A 19,745-nucleotide genomic window follows, 5' to 3' on the forward strand; every position below is an offset into this window, starting at 1 on the left:
GAGACAGAAGGTGAGTGATGGATCCTCCCTGCGTTCACGCTCACCACCAACAAACTTCCTAGCAGAAATGATGCGGAATCTGCTGCGACTGCAAACCTTCTTTCTTTCTTTTTTCTTTTTAATTATTTTTTATTTTTGGGCGGGCGGTAAACAGCAGCTACATTAATACCGCAATCAAAGACATCTATTTATGCAGAACGGGCGCCTCCGGAGGAGCTGCTGAGGGGAGCTGCTTTAACTGATGCTTCGTATTTTATCAAAATTACACTGTGGTGCGTTTTTCATAAGTTAGGCTGTCATTGGACATACGCTCTGGACTCGTTATGAATACTCTATGTATGTCGCCCAAAATGGAAAAAATACATAGCGTTCAGCGTATGCCAGTGTTTTAGAAGATTCTGACGTCAGGCATATGCTGGCTAAATCGTCAAGGTGCGACAGGTTCATAACACAGCAGGGAAAAAGCTCCTGCTGCTTCATTTTTGATGCTTGTCCACATTAAGGTCAGACGCGCCTCAAGATTGTTGAAACCAATTCAGTAAGAATCGTTAATTGGAGCATAGAGACTAAAAAAAATGTGTATATATATATATATATATATATATATATATATATATATATATTGCATTTAAGGAGAAAATAGTTTTCATCTGTCAATATGCGCTATCCAATCAATCTTTATTTCAGTTTCAGTACAAATGGTTCACGAATGACAAAGAACGCTGGCGTTCGGCTGCGAAGGACCCCACCATGATGTAGTTTCCTTAGTGCGCCGCCCAGAACTACTCAGGTGGAAAAGGTTCAGTTTCATATAGTGTACCTTCATAAAAATGTTCCTTACGGAACCTTTTTCTATCCGATTATAAATCGATTAATCGAAGAAAAAAAATCGAAAGATTATTGAATCGTAAAATAATTGTTAATTGCAGCCCTGATTCTGATTCATTATTTTCAATAATGAAACAGCTTCACCGATTGTGTCTAGTTGGGAGTCAGAGGAAGGTCCTGGCTGATGCTGCTCTCTGCTCACTCCTGTGGCTGTTGATCAGCAATGCATGCTGGGAAGCCAGCTGTCTCCACTCCACCTTGCCAGAGTCCAACTCCTGTTTGTTATAAACACACCCAGACACTCGGAGGACCAGCGGCTGCAGCTCAGACAGGTTCCTGCTGGGCGTGTGTTTGGCCCCGGGCCCCCAGCAGCCATCGGCTCCAAACAGCTGCTTTGTTAAACGTTCGTTCAAGCTGCATGACCATCCAGAATCAGTGTTGACAGGAAAACTGAACATTCACACCCTTATTTAGTAACGCGTTTAGCTGATAAGAACACGAAGGCCACAGCTGAGATGAAACTGAAAAACGGTGAATGCATCAGTGACCTTTGAAATCAGCAGAGCTCATTTTATAACCTCCACTCCAAAGAGGCTAAAGTCTTGGTTCTTAATTAGTAACCCAGAATGTCTATAACCGTTTGTTCTCAAACAGGTGGCCAAATGTGCGTCAGCCCCATCTAGTGGCATGGAAGAGAAAATATCACCTGTAGAGGTTTAGCTGACGGCTTTAGGAAATGGCTTCAGCAGTCAGTATGTTAGCTGTGCTAAAGCTAACAAGCTTGATACAGCTGAATGTGTTTGAGTGTGAATGAAACACGAATAACGTTATTTGGAGTAAAATACATCTGATCAGCAGGTAAAGACAAGCAGGCTTTTAGCAAGCAATGCCGACAGGCGTCCATTATACGCCCTTTATTAAATATTATAGAAACCTTGCCCCCTGTTTGGGGATGTACAGCTTTGGTAATGCCCTAATTCCCCCTAGAAACACTCAAATATTAAAGTTGTGGGGAAATTATATTTGATTCTAGCTTAAACATGTATATAAATGCACTCTTTATCAGACCATATTGTCCCAATATTTAGAAAATGTCTTTTTTTTTGTTTTTTTTTAATCCTGTGTCAAAATCTGTGGGTTTTTGGTTATCTTATGCAGGCCAGTTAGTTATACGTCTTAGACTTAGACAGATTTTTTAGTAGCGAGTAATCTAACTAATTACTTTGACTGTAACTATAACGCAGTTACCATGGCCGACACCCCGTTACTGCACGTTACTCAGGTCACACAATTAACCTTTTTTTTCATGATAGGACTCGTGCGCGCCTTGTCATGAGAGAGGGGAGGATGAGAATGGCTGATGAATAGTGAGATTCCGTCTGTCAGTTGGGTAGGTGGGTGTTTCTGCTGGTGGGTGTTAACGTACAGCACACACAGAGAGATGGAGAGTGAGGAGGACTCCAGCAGCAAAACTGCATTTTCCAGATGGAAATACCGGTGTTACATCGAGCTGCGTTTCCCCATCAGATACGGTTTCCCCTGCATCTCCGCACAGCGCGCCGGCACGATTCACGCACATGCGACAGGAAACGCGCATGCTCGCTAAAGGCACGCAACAGTTGCCCTGTGCTCGCGCCACAGGAGAACTATGGAGAGCGTGAAGGATCAAATGATAGCCTATATGGAGAAAAGGAGAAATCTGAATGGATGGATGATGAATGAGTGGATGAAGGGATTAGTGATGGACGGACGGATGTTGGATTATCTATAACAACCCAAACACACAGGATTTCACAATTAGACATCCCCAGTTATTAATTTCATAAACTCACCAGATCTGAACGCCCTGTTAAAAAACTTCACACCCATGAGTAGAGGCAATGCAGCCTGATGATATTTACATTGCATCAGATAGCGTTCCCCCCATGTTAAGCAGGGGAAATGCTATCTGACGGGGTTTATAGGGCCGTCAGATGGCGTTCCCCCCTGCTGTCATTGACGTTGAGTTGCAATAAATGCTAAACTCTCTGCAGGTTCTTGTCTTTGTCGTCCGCTCTATTCAGCTGGCTTTAGAAACACACCGCGAGAAGGTGGGGGCTGGGTGGTGAGGGTGAGAAACGCAAAAGTAACACTATAGTTACTTTTACTAGTAACTAGTTACTTTTATTGTGGAGTAACTTAGTAACTCAGTAACTTTTTGGGAGAAGTAACTAGTAACTGCAACTAATAGTAACGTGCCCAACACTGGTTATTTGTCATTTTGTTTTACACAAGTGTAAAACAAAATAAATTTAGTTTGGAACAATTTCATCTTTTTGAAAAGTGCAGCCTTGAAATATAGTAAAAACAATACACAAAAACAGTAATATAAACATATGACTGTAAATTTACAGTTCTTAAAATTTTTATTTTTTAATATAATGATAATATATAATAAATATCATAAAATAAAATAAAAAAACCCATTTTACAAAACATTCATCAGTCTGATGGCGGCAGGTGAAAATGCTGCTGCAGAACCTGCTGGTCCTGCATCGAATGCTGTGAAGTGCTTGGACATCCTTGCAGGAAGTCCAAGCGCTTCTGGGCCCTTTGGACCAGTGAGGTGGTGTCTCCAGTCCAGGTGAGGGTGTCTGTGATGAATGTGGTGCTGCTGACCACCTCTACAGCTGAGCTGTTGATGAGCAGTGGAGCGTGGTTAGGCCGGTTCTTCCTGAAGTCCACCATGATCTCCTTGGTCTCCTCCACCTTCAGGATCAGGCTGTTATCTCTGCTCCACCAGCTGCTCCACCTCCTCTCTGTAGTCCAGGTCGTTGTCGTCTCTGATGAGGCCCACCACCGTGGTGTCGTCTGCAAACTTCACCATGTGATCACTGCTCATCCTCTGTACCTTTTAATTTTTATTTAATATTTATTCTCTTTAGACCATAATCATGAAACTTAGAAATAAATGATTGAGATTCTTCACCCTGTATTTGATGAATCCACTTTATTTTAGATTTTTCTGTTTCTGGAATCCCAGATGTGTTTGTTATAGATTGTTAGATTTAAGCTTTTAGGGCCGCTCTGGGAGAGGAGGTTAAAATAATAAAACAAGTTTTTTTTTGTTCACATCCTGAAGCTCCAACTCATTTTCTGATATTACATTTCATTAAATATCCTTGCCTGCTAGGTTTTTCAGTTGGGCTTTGATTGGATCATTTAAAGTCCTTAGATTGAAAGTAATCTCAGGTTATTTAAGATAGATTATTCTTTATTTTGCTTTATTTTCCTTCTCATTTATAAATTCAGCAAACGATCCTGTTAGATGAGTTTTATTTCTGCTGTTTAATGATGACCTGCCTGTAAAGGCCTTCAGCAGACGGCCACAGAAGGAGACTCAGCTTCTTATCTCCTAACCTCAGGGAGGAGAAGTTTAGTCTCTTTCCTCTGAGGTGACGTCTGTTCTGTGTTTCTGTTCTTCAGGTACATGTTGATCACTGACATGCCATCTTCAGTGAGCTTCGTGGAGCTGTGTGAGGAAGTGAAAACAATGTGCAGCGTTGCTAGGCAACAACCCATCACTCTGAAGTGGATCGACGATGAAGGTGAACGAGCTTCATGGTCAGATACCTTAAATTACTCTGCTTCCTGCTGGGGACCCGTCCCTAAACTCTCTGGGGTCCTCGGTTAAAATCCGCTGCTGACTGAGGGCTGTTTGCTGGACTCTTCTTCTTTACCATCACCATCATCACATCCCAGTAACATTTCCTACACCTCAGACACATCAGACTTTGACATGAGGGCCACAGACCCCAAGATAGAGAAACAGCAGGGGCCCCTTTGTCCCCTGTGGGAGTGGGATGGGGGATGGGACGGGTTGCAAAAAAGCTGGAGGTTGGTCCCACGATTACATCATAATTATAAAAATGATCAGTCAGAGAAATCATCCAGATTTCTGAGCCGTCAGAACTTTGTTTTTTGTTATCTGGATGTTTTCTATTAATCCCTCATGTTCCGTTAACTGGTCCGGGTTCCGTTCAATGGCCAAAACTCTCCTCCTCTTGCATGTTTCCGCTGTCCATAGCGTTCCCTGACAGTGTTGTTTCTAAGTCACCAATTTAGTGCTACTTGGTCCCAATGGGAACTTACAAGCACCAAGTTGCTAACTGGTTAGCAAGGTACTTCTGAGACACCGGCCACAACCAAACATGCTTGCGAGCCTTCCGCCACATCAATCCTGCCCCCTTGATAATTGACCAATCACATTCACTTTGCAGTGGTTAAGAGCAGTGCGCTTGTGCTCTGAGAAGGTTGTAAGTACCCGGTTCAATCGCCACAGCCTCCACTCTGGGTTACTGAGCAAGACCCTTAACTTCACACTGCTCCCCGGGTGTTGAACAATGGCAGCCCACTGTTGAGATAAATGCAGAGATAAATTTCTACAATGTGAGATCAATAAAGTTCAATTATTATTATTATTAATTATTATTATATTAAACTGCACTTCCAATAATCACCACTGTTCTGAGCCTTTTTCCTGAGCATGGAGCAGCCGGCTTGCTTGGACTCGCAATACCCAAAGCTACGGAAGATACACTGGACCTGTCTATCAAAATGGGCAAAAAGAAGGATGCATTTGTTGGCGGCATAACGAGGAGTCTTCCAATCTGTACAGGCCTCGCTATGACGTGATCGTCCAACGAATTTGGCCTTTGGAGAAAGCAGCCGCTGAATTCAAACTCAGCAAATGAGTGACTGAACAGGACATAAATATATGGGAGACAGAATAATTATCTAATTAGCTAATTGGGAGCAGGTGTAGACAGAAGTAACTAGAAGGAGCTAAGAGGAAAGGAAAGAACACTAGGGGGCAAAAAAAAAAATAACCAGGGAGAAACGACATGATCTAAAAGTAACTGGACAGATCTTAAATAAGTGGAATAAAAACTAATAGGTGCTTAGAGAGCTGCATCATTACCAGGATCCACATTTCAAAATAAAAGCTCTTCCTGTTTTGTTCATTCAGAAGTGAACTGCATTTTCTATCGTGATTTTATAATTGATGCAATGAATATAAACATCTTTACTCTCCAGGATAGAGAATGACAGTTTAAATTTCTGATTTTTAGTTTTCTCAGAGCGAAGCAGAGAAAAGCCTTCAAACCAGATTTAGTTTCATTAATGATAGAATGGGAAATAAAGATAAAACAGCTTTTAACTGAGATCTAATCCATTATTAACAGGTTTTAATTTCTTTACGATATTTCTCTCAAGGGATAAATGCCTTTTTCATTTTTCTAAATGGTAAATATCAAGTTTAGTTTTAAATAAAGCAGCTTTTTGCAGATCTGTAGAGGGTAAATTTAAATAATAAAGACAGATGTTATAAAATATTAAAAGACAAATGTTAATGTTAGTACAGGCCGAGGTTTGGATCTGAAACCATCTGAGATGCAGAGTTAGACCCACTCTGGATGTTCTGGGTCTGATAAGAGCTGCTTCAGTTCAGCTGTTGAAGATTTAACCCTGACTTTAGACCTGACTTGACTTGGACTGGCTTAGACTAAGCCTCGTTTTTTGTGGAACCCTGAGTTAAAGTTTCCATCTGCACTAACTGCAGGTTTCCTTCTCTTCTCATAGTGATCTCTGCTTTAGCTTTAGATTGGTTTGTCCTTCTGATCAGCTGCTGTAAGAAATCCACCAATTATCTCATTTTACGGATCTATAATCAAACTAACATTTCAGAGAAATCTGGAGATTTAAATCTGGGACATGAAAAATTTAGGAGGAGAAACAGAGACATGAGCTGGTTTTAATCTGTTTGAAACAAAAACAAGGAATTAAAGTTTGATCTCAGCGTAGACACGTGGACAGTAGAATTATTGCTTCTACTAAAGAATTGCTTAAATTCAGCCTTAAGGCCAGAACTAACCGGTTGCATACAACTTTTTAATCTCTGATCCGATTTTTTTCTATGTCACACTGCCTGCCTATAGAGAGGCTGCAACTAGGCAGGATGAGCAGATCTGCACAGATTTTCTCCACCTCTGTCTCTGTGCCACAAAATTTAAAACCACAATTGACTTGGACAGATTATGAACATCTATAGAAATATATATACATATAAAAATATAGATTCTATAAAGCAAACCCACTTAATGAGTCTGTGTTCTGTGTTCATATATTAAAAACACAATAAGATCTCTGGCTAAAGAAAATAAAAACGTAGCAATAAACGCCGTGGGACGGTTATTATAGCGACTGAGATGATTCTCAGAGAGATCTGGGAGGTTTATCCAAGTTTTTCTTTCTTTTTTTCATAAACAGGTGAGGGAGATACGCTGCACTTACCTGCTCTGTCTGCCCCTCATTATTTTGTCTTTTAGTGAGGCTCAAAGAGCATCACTACTTTACTATACAGTATCTGATTTTTCTCCTCCTGAAGTAATTTATTTTAAGGACTTGATAAACTGTTTTCTCTGTCCCTCATTAGTTTTGTGAGGCTCAAAGAGGATCACTACTTTATCCGTTTTCTGTCCTCCCAAACTCCTATCATGGGTAAATTGTTCTATTTTAGTGTTTCATTCATTGTTTTTGCACCAGTCTGAACTATATAGTCAATGTGTGACTCCAAACTGACTCTTTCCCCGTTCGATTAACAAATTTTATCCTGTATTTTCCCCCAAAGTAGATGTGTTTTATTTTGTAACCGTGTCTCTCTTCCTGTCAGACCTATGATATTGCTGCGTAGTCTGAGAGCTGATAGCTAACCAAGACCTCTTGCAGAAAAATGTGTCGAGTTTGATCATCCCCACTGACCTTTAATGAGTGCGGGGGACGGAGTTAACGGCAGGTTCCTCGACATAAACGCAGGTGGAAGGAGTTTCTTTCCTTAAGTAATAGTAATAAAGACGTTGGTTGTTGTAATGAAAGTTTCAGTATCAGCAGGTGAAGTTTAGCTGCCTTTAAAGGGAGAGGCCTGAATGCCTTTGGTTGAGTTGATTCTGGACTAGAAGAGTTCTGGTTGGGATCAGCTGAACAGATGGGAATGCTGTCATCACACCTCTGGAAAAGTTTAAAGACCACCGGAACTTGTTCTGTCGGCTGTTAACGTTCTGGTCTGAGACTCCTTGTTGGACTGATGCAGAGAGGACACCCGTCCATGCAGAGGCAGAAATTACAGAGGGTTCCGGTTCTTTTTTTAAGACAGACAATGTCTGATTTACGTTTTCCAATCGTATTGCAGGTTTTAAAGGAAAAGTCCAGTCATAGTCCCAGTGCTGTATCTGGTGTTTGTCACAACGAGCTATTATCCAAGTCATCTTGAAAACATTCTTCTTCCAAATGTTGCCTACATATTACGGGTTTTTTCTCTGGCCAGAAGTTTGATGGCAAATCCTCCCTCTTCAAGTTGGCGATCCAACGACCAACCCGTCCGTGGAGGATCAGGAATCAGAAACGGGAATAACTGTTTTTATTCACTTTTACCCGATGTATTCCAGCATCCAGCTGCCATGCACGTGGGCATTGTCAGTTTCACTATAGCTCTGGTGAATTTCAATGGTGAAGTCCTCTGGAAATCTTCAATAATGGTTGTTGATTGCAGATGTGTCTAGTAGTTCCCATTGATTTAGCTTGTAAAGCGGGGAGAATGGCGCTAGGCTTACCGCACCGTGACGTCACTGCTGGAAGATGGCAGGAGGGAGGGGTTACTATATTTGGGATGAAAATTATTGTTTTTATTTCTTTTAATGATTAACGCTAAATTCAGTTAATCACAGCGAACTTATTAGTTTTAGGTATAAATAATGATCCTTGGTTATTCCTTGCTGACCGGACTCTTTTAAAACCGTCTGAGGGGCCACTGTTAAAGGCCCAAATGACCCCTCTAATGTAACAACATGGTTAATTCTAGATCTACATTATGTAGACAATAAACCAGCTGCTGCTAACCATCCTATATGCTAATATAAGCCAGTTTAAATTGGGTCTTAAAATGAGTTAGTGCCAGTCTGACGTCAGTCCTGCCGTTGAACATCAGACAGAAGCTCTGCAGAAAAGTTTTAAATCTTTCAAAGCTGTTCTTGTTTTTTTCCGCTGCTGCAGTTCTTATTAGCAGGTTTCACAGGTCAAAGCTTTATAGCCCTAAAGACCGGTAGCAGAGGAGGTGTGGTTGCAGTGACAGAACTTTTATTATGATGCAGGAGCTGCTTTTCTCACCCAACCTGCCTGAGAGTTGACATTTTTCCCGGCTCATTCTGGAAGGGATGGTTGGTTTAATCTGCAGGGCAGAGTGTCCAGTTTACTGCTGCTAACATCTGAAACAGCTGATATGAGGCAGTTAGACATAACTTTATTACTCCAGGGGCTCTGGATGAAGAAGAGGCGGCTAAAGCTGCCGGTGTGGAAAACTAGCGGTTTATTGGGAAATAATCATGGCAATAAAAAAATCAAATGCTTCTTTTTTATGTCATGTTGAAGCGTTTCAGACGTGGAGCTTGGAGAAGCAGAGCAGCTCCACAGGAAGGATAATTACAGATGGTTTACAGCCGTTTTTAAAGCAGAGATGTACCTGGGTTTAAAGTACAGTAGATAGAATGTTAGCTTGACCTTCGACCTTTTCTATTGTTCTGATGATGTTGAGCATTAGTGTAGAGTTGGAGGGTGCTGGATGCCTGTAGCAGCAGCCAAGAGCAGCAAGTGGAGGTTTGGCAAAGCCTCTGCAGGCGGCAGCAGCCTCAGGCTAAAAAAAAGATGGAGTATCCATTCCTCCATTCAAAGATCAGATGGCAGCGTGGCCCATGATTAGTCCCTGCGGCCCATGACCGGTCCCTGCGGCCCATGACCGGTCCAGCTCAGTCCCTGCGGCCCATGACCGGTCCAGAACAGCGAACAGCAGCCAGCTGCACCTACTGTGGAAGTGGGGATCTGGTGGATCTGTCTGCTCTTCTAAGCCTGTCTCCCTCTGGTTTTTCTGAGCTATAAGGGCATTAAAGAGAATTCCAGGAACGTTGGAGTCAAAGCAGGTTTTCTTAACTCACATAATGTCTGATTTACATTTTCTAGTCGTGTTTCAGGTTTTAACCCCAAACCAGCAAAGTTTAACCTGATAGGCGGATCTATTAGTGAGGACATTTTATTTTAAAACGATACAAACTAGACATCAAACCTGCATCTATGATCACCATCGCCTGCTGGAGCTACAGTCACTAAACGTTTTAAACACCGACATTTTAAAAAGCTGCTGACTGCTACGGGCTAATATTAACAAACCAACAGCGGAAATTAACGGACGGAGGAAGAGATGCGTGAGATGGAGAAAGCGAGGCTGCAGAGGGGGGCTAGCTGCGAAGCTAAAGAGAGATCACCGCAGACCCCCGCTTCCATCAATCCTGCTCTCCAAGCTCATTGGAAAACAAAATAGATCATTTCCGACTCAAACTCTCTTCAAAAAAGGAGATATTTAAATTCTGCGCCATCATTCTGACGGGGTCTCGGCTGCGTCCAACCCGGATGGTGCTGTGAAAAGTTCATGACTAGTAGTGTGTATTTAGTTAAGGTTAATTTTAAAGTTGGGTGTGTAGATGCTGCTTAGGGTCAGGACATAATGAGGTCAGTCCCAGTCTTCACCTCTGAAGCATTTTCCCTGCGCCCATCCTGATTGGACGAGCTGTCACTGGCAGCATATTAACCGCTGAATGTGATTTAATTAACCTCATCATAACATTCTCTCAGTGTGTCAGGATGAAAGGTACAAGTAGTTTTGGATTATCTCCAATCTTGTATTTTTTCCTGGCCACGCTGCCAACTTTCCTGGTTATAGAATTTAATTTCTGCCTCTAATATTGATTGGAACCAATTTATCAGAAATATTTTGAAAGATTAAATGTATATATTTCTCAATGCTGTCATTGTATTCAAAAGGAACATTTATTTAGTTTTTTAAATAATGTAAAACTTACTTAGTTTGTTAAAAGCAGATTAAAGATGAAGACATGAAGAGAAGTAGTTTAACTGATTATAGTGAGTAAAGTAACGTGGAGACAAAAGATGCTTCCTGTAAGTTCAGATTTCCTTGTTCAGCCTTTCATAGTGAAAATTAATAATTTCATCACTTGATTATGAAATATATATTTTAACTTTTTTTTTAGCTGAACCAGAGTTTCTAACACTGGTTTCATATCCTTTAGTCTGTGAGGCAGACACCCTGTCTACTTTTAAGGCTAGGCTTAAAACATTCCTTTTTGATAAAGTTTCTAGTTAGAGTGGCTCAGGTTATCCTGAGCTATCTCTATAGTTATGCTGCTATAGGCTTAGACTGCTGGAGGACATAGGGACCCCCATTTCATCATTCTGCTTCATTATATTTCTATTTTCCCACTCTGCAGAATCTGTTAGTTCAATCTCTAGCGTTCTGCTCTCTCTGCTTTTTCTCATAGTAGCTTCATCTGGTCTGTTCCTGTTTGGCTGTGACTCCATCCTGGAAAGAAATATCAGCTGTGCTGCTGCCATCAACACCTTTGTTTATAGATCAGCATGTTTTTCAGTGTAATCCTGTTTCTCTGACTGTGACTGGCTGGATGTGCTCACTTCACCCTCTGACATGGGAGCTGGCTAATGCTGCGTTCACACCGGACACAGCTGGGACCACAGAAGCAGCAAGTTTACATGCAAAATCAAAGGTTGACGCTCGTCAAGGTGCAGCAAAAGGTCCCGCGGCGCTTTGTAAGCAGCAGGCGCAGCGCGTCTGAGCAGCTGAAGCAGCGTGTCGGGAGCGCACATGAGGCGCCGCAAACGCGCTGCTGCTCGAGATGGAAAAATTTAATTTTTGCTGCTTGACGCGCCACGTCAACCAATCAGAGAAGCTGATAGGGAGAGAGACACAGCGCTGATGATACAGAGCGCTGTGATCACTCCTCTGAAACAGTTTATTGATGCCTAAATTAACTTAAAATGCAGAAATCATCTGGCAGAATATGTTCGCTTTTATTATCCTGCTGCCTGCAGATCGGTTTATTTAGATGAAAAACACCTACCAGCTGCCGCGGTGAACCGCGAGGAGGCGACCCGGCCAGAGGCTGCTGTTGAAGGGATTCCTACTGTCGGCGCACCGCTGGTATGTGGGGGTCTGAGTGGCTCCGACAGAAATAACATTGGAAGGCAGGATTGTAATCTGGATGAACTGACTGCACTGATGAAGTTTTCAGGTGTATTTTCTCACTTAAAAACATTAAAACTACTTTATTCCCACTGATCACAGCACATATAGCTGCAAGGCAGGGAAAGGATAGAGTAGCTCCGCCCAACGCACGTCAGACACACTTTTGCACCGCGCAGCCAGAGCAGCAAAGCTGCTTCAGCCGCACGTCAGAACTAACTGGTACAAGCAGCAAAAATGAGGCAGCAGACGCGATTTTGCTGTTCTTGCTGCGTCCGGTGTGAACGTAGCATTAGAGCTCGTCTGCCTGGCTGTGTTTTCTGGACGGGAGCTGCCTTTTACAGTTGGGTTTTCTATGTCTGCTTCTGTCTCCTTGAACCCCAGTGGGCCTCAGCAGATGGCCGCTCACACTGAGCCTGGTTCTGCTGGAGGTTTCTTCCTGTTAAAAGGGAGTTTTTCCTCTCCACTGTCGCTACAAGCATGCTTAGTGTGAGGGATTGTATTTAAGTCAATGAGTCGATGCAATCAACTGGTTTTCCTTAGATAGAAAACTTTAAATCAATCTGACTGGATGATCTGGTTGAACTGTAAAGTGCCTTGAGATGACTTGTGTTGTGAATTGGCGCTATAGAAATAAACTGAATTGAATTGATGTTTCAGCTAAATGACAGCTTGACTCTGCCTCCAACATCAGAACAGACGTCAATCTGATCTCATATTAAAGAGTAGATTTAAGTTCCTTTTAAGCTTTATTTGAGCTTGTGTAACTCACCAGAGGATCCTGTGTGAAAATCACCAATATCTACTCACCACTCTGAACTAAACAACGGTCTGGGATTCGGTGTAAACCAGCACTGGATCCTCTGTGGATTATTTAATATTCACAGGGGATGGAAGGTATATTGACCTCATCGTGTTTAATATATCTCCAGATTCTAGAAAGAGATCTTTGAATGAAACCTGTTTCATTTAGCTCTCGTCTAACTGGTGTTTAGTCTGACCGACCTCGGATTGGCCTCCCAGTCCATGATCAGCTGACCATCCAAACTCATCCTGAACAGAACCATGTATGTGTTTGCAGGAGATCCTTGCACCATCTCCTCTCAGATGGAGCTGGAAGAGGCGCTTCGGATTTACAGCAGAACCAAGAGATCTGGACTCCTGCTGCATGGTGAGTTTCTTCCTCCCCTGTGTTGAACCTGAACGTTACATTAAGCTCCATTTTCTGGATAGTGACGGAAATCTGGAGGCTAATTAACCCCAAAATGTAGTTTTCTGCTTAGAAAATCCCCATTAAAGATAAGATCCAAACTCTTTCATGTTCCTGTAGAAAATAAAACTCAGCCACTATTCTTCAAAGACTGTAGGGCTGTTTCTCTGACGTCCTTCATCAGGAAGGTCCTAGAGAGAGGCTTCTTTTGGCCCACCTGACTAACAGCTATCAGGACCCCCTGCAGTTTGCTTATTGCTGCTGCCTTGACAGACTAACAGCACTGACAAACATACCACTGTTAGTAAGACTAAAGAGCCAAGTCCTCGATGGGGCAGTCAGCACCACAGGGGGGGGGGGGGGGGGGGGGACTCTCACTGCTCCTTACTGCTCTGTATTCCTCAGACTTTCAGCACAAATACTCTGAAGAATCTGATGGCAGAGCTGAGAACAGGGAGCAGTTTGAGGGCTTGGCATGGTGTAGAAACAACTGTGCACAAAAACAAAACGGGAGCAACGATTTTAGATTAAAATACAAACATGTCTAAATATATGAATCCGTCTTTTTCAGTCTGGCAACATGTGGGGTTAGAAATGTGAAGCCGCCTATAAGAAGGGACTGAGCAGAACGTTCTTGGCAACATAACTTCACTGCTTTAGTGTTTGATGTAAAATGTGGCTGCTGGTGTCCTGGGGACTGATCTGGAACCAGTGGAGATGATTTAGTAAAGGAGGATTCTTCAAATATGACAATAAAAAAAGCATAAACTTAACTTTATTAGCCAGGTTTGGTTCCTAAACAAGGAATACTCGCATCGTATCGAGATCAGCTAATATGTAAGGAAGGAATCGGATGAGGATAAGCAGCGTTATGAACATCTAGGGGTTTGTTCAGTTCAACACTTTTTTTATTTTCATTTTTTTTGTTCAAATAGATATTTTTTCTAGAAAAGCTGAGTTTATCAGAGAGACGGTCTGAGGAAACATTTTGTTCTTATGGCAGTTTGTTTTATCAAACGGCACTCTGTTTCTCTGACCTGAAGGTTTTCCATCATAATGTTCAAGCATAACGATGTCCTTCTGTGCACTTGAGCGTCCTAGGTCAGAGGTCAAATCTGGTGACCTTTGGCTGCAAATCTTGGGCACTTGGTCAAAGAGAGGGTTGAAGGTGTCCGGCCATCACCACCTGGTGGTGAGTTGGTTATGCTGGTGCATCCCACTGATAGGAGCTGGAGGGGGTATCAGGTCAGACGCTGAGCAAAGGTAGAGAAGTTCTCTCTATGGCGCCCACAGTGACTTAAAACAATACAACAGGATGATCTTTCCCTTTGGAAAAGCTTGAAGATAATAGAGTCCTTTCTTTAAACTCCTTTGTTATAAGAAATCTTTATGAATAAAAAGTCAGGCCTGACCCAATGATCAGGAATTGATTGGAAAGAAGTTTTTCTGGTCGCTCAATAAAGGAGGTTTGTCCTCCATGTTAAGTGAGCATTGTGCTGCCTAGCTGTTAGCATACATTGAGCATTTTGGGTTTAAGGTTGTTGCTCAGGACCTCATAGCAACAGTTTCAGTCTGCACCTTGGCTGCTCTCAAACCACCCAGTAAACACCCCCAATAATAATCAAACACCTTCGGGCGTCTTTCAATTATTCTCTATGAAGAGGTGTGGTTTTACACAACAATACATGGAGTGTTGGACACTGGCACAACACTCCCCGTGTTATATAGAATTACTGCTTTTTGTATCAAGCAGCAAGCTCTACAGAACAAACATGCACCAGAATTTATCAACACAGTACTTTGACCTTCAAATTAAAACCCTTTAGACAATAAATTATGTGACTAAGCTGCAACCAAACTACAACACAATAAAAAACTGGAATTTAACGATGTATTGTCATAGTCTCCCACCTACCATGATTATTGCCAAAAAACAGGCCTCTTCAGTTTGCTCTCCTGCCCCTTTTTACTCTACAGATGACAGTTAGACCCCCTCATCTGTAGACACCACATAAAGTACTGTACTTTAATAGGTACAGTAGCAGCTATTCAAAATGGCCCTTCCCAGTCAAATGCCAGCAGAATGGCAGCCCACTTCTCTCCAACTTCCAGCCACTGGATTGACCCCCTCTAGCATATTTCTTTACCCTACTGAATTACAGGGTCTGACCAGGAGATGGCGCTTCGCTTTAGATGTTAATATCCACAAATCATGACAGAAATAATATTTAGTACAAAGGTTAATGTTTAAAAAGGAATTGTAGGGGACCAGCCAAGGGCCAGCCAAGGATCTATTAAGGAATTCGGGAAATTTTGAATGGCTACTACTGTACAGACCAAATTCCGCCAGCACCACCAAGTACCTATTCATGCAAATTGATACCTAAATGCATCATTTTGAAAGAGGGAACAGGGGAACTGGCGAACTTTCAGGCTGGATGTGAACATAGATCGGGATGAAGTCAAAATCCGATGCTGCAATCATTGAAGCCAGCTTGGCCAATAGAAAGTGCTTGAGAGTATGGCTCTACTTTTGAAAAAACAAAGCAGCTTACATAGCGATATTTGTGAGAAAAAGCGCAAGGCTAGGTTTGGGAATACTTTTTGTCTAAGGCGGGCACCAACTCGTTAAGAACAAGGTACTTGTTGTGTTCATGATTTTCGAGAGCTTTAGATCGGTCCAAAATGACAGGACATTCACCAGAACATCCATCTTGTAGATGCTTCTAACTAGGATAGTATGACGGAGTGATCCACGCATATGCAAGAAAATGCATTTCTGCTAGAAATCTTTCAGAATATTACCATTCGTTGATAAATAACATGGTTCAATCCTAAGATGAAGCAAGCACAAAGAAACTACTGTCATTGAGGCCACGCCTCCTTCTCACCACAATGACCATCGTTATTTGGTCGTTATTTTCTATATTCTCCACCCAGTGTTTTGTATGTTCTTATGTTCAGCATATGTTGTGTTTATTTGTAAAGACAAACATGCTAATAGGACTAGATCTGCCGTTTTGCTCATGTCACTGACACAATTCTTGCATTGGCTGGTTAGTAGATCATCTTTGCACTCACTATCAAGTTTATGTCTTTATACAAGCAAACCTTTAAATGATGGTGGCCGTAGTACGTTCTGTCTGTCAGCTGATTTTGTAATTAGAGTAGCTTTAAACCAGGTATACACCGTGGGATATTTTCAATCGTTGCACGCAGCTACAGCTCAAACTGTACAACGAATCCACAGGTTTTAAAAGTTCACAGCTCACGGTGAAAGTTCTGCCACTGTACGGCCTGACGCTCTGATGCAATCTTTTGCTCACACTATACGTAGAAAAACCACGTCGGACTCAGCTCCGAGAGATGGTGCTGGTCAGACGCAATCTGGAAGAAGAAGAACTCCTTTGTTTGCAGCAGTGCTTGAGGTCCTGGTAAATCGGCACGTAGCTCTGCTTCAACAGAAGGATTTGCCCACAAACGCCTCACGAGGGCTGAATGAATTTAAAATTTTTTGATTTTCTCCTAACCTTATGATTCCTGATCGGGAGGTGGTCGCGAGAGGCTGATCACCCCCCTTTCTCCCCTGTACACTACACAATGCAGGATGCATGATCAGGCTGAAAGTTGGCCCAATCGAAAAATTCTCCCACGACCAGAAAATCTGCCCGAAAAGGGCAAACAGTTGTACAGTGCATACCTGCCTTTACTGGGTAAAGTTAGTTTAGTGAACATTGTTTGCTCCAGAGTTTCTTCTGTCTTTACTAAACTGCACGTCCTCTGTGTTGCTATGGGGGGGCAACCTTAGTGTCATGAAGAGTCCACAAAGGTTAACTGACTGTAGCTGGGGGGTCCCTGAGTAAGAGCCTTAACCCCACTCAGTGTGACATCACAGTCCTCCATGATGGACGGGTTAAACACCGAGGACAAAAAGGCAACTTTCCTTTTATGTGGGATTTCTGTTTTATTAGAGCCACAGAGTTATGCCAGGATGCTAACCATTTTTTCTGTTAAGACTTTTTTTTTAATGCATCTTAAACGTTATAGTAGGTCTATTTGCTTTCACTACAGGAAATGAGTATAATTGCCTAAGTACCTCCACTGGGCCTGGCACAGTGGACCTGGGTGTCCCTCACTCCCTGTGGCCTTTATTAAGACATACAGGAATATATTAGATCGATAGATTGGTTATAAATCAGATATTTCTCAGAAAAAGGGAAATATTGTTTGAAACTAAAAGGTACCAACAAATGAGTAATGGTTTTAAATAATTACAGTTGTTTAGATTTTCCACTGTTCTTACTGTTGATACCCTGATTTTTGTAACTTGAGCACAAGAAAAATACCTACATATTTTTTAATGTTTCCCTCTTTTTGTCTGTTCCAGTTTTCCCCAGCATCCCGGAGCGGCCAGGCATGCCCTGCCCAGGAGAAGACAGTAAGAGATCCTCTCAGACACCTCATCTTCCATGTGCTTCGGCTTATGTTGGATTTCTGTTCACTTCCTAAACCAAAGATTCGGCAGTTTGGGTTTATTGGAGAAATTATTTTTTTATTATTACTGTAAAAACACTATAATACAAAATGATCACCTCACTTAGCTTCAGTCACATATATAATCATCATTCCTGCTGAAATATGTTCTGGCTCACAATTTAAAGCTTCATCAACTGGAGCTGTGCAGGAAAGTCTAGAAAGGAGAACATTGGATCTGAAATTATTCACAGCGCTGAACTTTATCCATGTTTATGTTGCTGCCTTACTCTAAATGGAATTAAACAAATATTCTTTTTAGTTTTCTCAAGTTTGTTAAAATAGAAAAAGTTCTTAAGACTTGAACATAAAGACCACAGACAATAATAAAAAAAACTAAGAAAATACACACACTGAGTTTTCTCAGCGAACACCATTAATTATAAAACACAATCAGAGAAAAATACATAATATCTAATATTAGGCAATTTAAGTTTTTGAAGAAAACACATTTTTTTTTTTTATACTTTATGTTTATTGAATGTGTTTCATTTATCAATCACATACAGAACACAGAACGGAAACCACTGTGGACAAGAAGAATTACTTACATTCTGACAAAGATGAAAAGATACAGGATGAAAACAGCATCAAATTTACATTTCAATCTTTGGATTTTTGAGCAGCTTTTGAAGTGACAGTACAAGTGACCTGATTCAGTTATTGTTTTTTAGAAATCTAGTCCATTTGCTCCATCTTTTTTTTATAAAGATCCGATTGCAGTCTCAGCATAAATGTTAACTTTTCCATTTTGTGGGAACGGCTCCGAGCAATGAGAACATGGTAGGTTGTTGGAGTTTAAGATCCAAAATTGTTTCAACCTTCTCCGAAACGTCTTTCCAATAAGACTTGATTTTTATGCAGGACCAGAAAATATCAGTGATTTGCCTTTTTGTCCCCGCATCCTCTCCAGCATTTAGAAGCATTTGGGTTTCCATGAAACCGCTGCTTCGGTGTCCTAAAAAAACGCAACAGGTTTTTTCAACTGAACTCACGCCAATAGTTTGAGGAGAAGGTTGAAGCAGCAGATTCACACATATTGTCCCATTGTTCTTGTGATATTTCAGTATTCAACTCATCCTCCCATCTTTTCCTAATGTAATCTGTTGATACACCTCTGGATCTCAACAATCCCTGATTGTATTAAAATAATAACAGCATGAACCATGACATCAGACAAGATAGAGGAGAGCAGGAGGCGGGGTTACCAATCCGCTTGCTCTGGAGAGCAGAGTTCGCTGCTTTTATATGTTGTTCCCATAGTATCCAGTAGCAGAAAAAAGTTGCTAGATTTGGCGCTAGGAGCTTTTTTGTAAGAAAAGTGCTAGAGGGGTCTGAAAAGTCACGATATATAGTGACAAAAGCGCTAAGTTGGCAACACTGCTCTTTGCATGGTTTGTTTTTGGATGGTTTGCTGCTGTCTGATTGGACCTTTCTGAACATGTGCAGCAAATGGACTGATCCAATATGGCGGACACTGAAAGGGGGGCTGAGACACACTTAATATTATCAGCGTTCTGATGGCATTTTATTGAAAACATAATGAATGTGCACAAATAGCTGTATTAACTATACATGTAATAGGAGTTTTATGGGGCCCCCAGGAACTTGGGGCCCTAGGCAACTGCCTAGTTTGGCCTAGTGGTAAATCCGCCCCTGGCTGGATCAAGAAACAAGATAATGCAGAAAAGTTCAAACATACTGAAACAATGAAGTCAGTTCAGCTGTTGCTGTTTTCCTCCCTGTTTTTCACTCCCTACTGTCTATTTGCTGCGGCAGCAGGTCCTCTGCTGTTGTTGGGGAGGGGGGGGGGGGGGGGGGGGGGGGGGGGGGGGGGGGGGTACTTTGTAAAGAGATTAATGTCTCATCTGTTTGGTATGTAGAGGTTTCATTTTATATCTCATCAGAATGTTTGTGGCTCCCTGCTGTTATTTCTGAGTTTTACTCCGTATGTTTCCCTTCATTTTTTATCAGTTGGGGAGGATAGATGTGGGAGGAGAGGATGAATGAAGACAACGTTTCTGATATCAAGGT

General features: G+C 41.8%; 1 protein-coding gene across 1 annotated transcript in view; it reads left to right on the forward strand.

Annotated features, from left to right (window-relative positions):
- The window catches only part of prkcz (protein kinase C, zeta), a 226,405-nt gene that overhangs the window by 24,541 nt on the left and 182,119 nt on the right, over positions 1-19,745 (forward strand). The window contains exons 2-4 of the mRNA XM_038269023.1: positions 4,294-4,415; positions 13,050-13,139; positions 17,566-17,616. Of these exons, the coding sequence (XP_038124951.1) occupies positions 4,294-4,415; positions 13,050-13,139; positions 17,566-17,616 (263 nt within the window). The remainder of the gene's footprint in view (positions 1-4,293; positions 4,416-13,049; positions 13,140-17,565; positions 17,617-19,745) is intronic.

The sequence above is a fragment of the Cyprinodon tularosa genome, unplaced genomic scaffold (genome assembly GCF_016077235.1).
Source record: "Cyprinodon tularosa strain WSP-4 unplaced genomic scaffold, ASM1607723v1 ctg716, whole genome shotgun sequence".
In the NCBI taxonomy this organism is placed as follows: domain Eukaryota; kingdom Metazoa; phylum Chordata; class Actinopteri; order Cyprinodontiformes; family Cyprinodontidae; genus Cyprinodon; species Cyprinodon tularosa.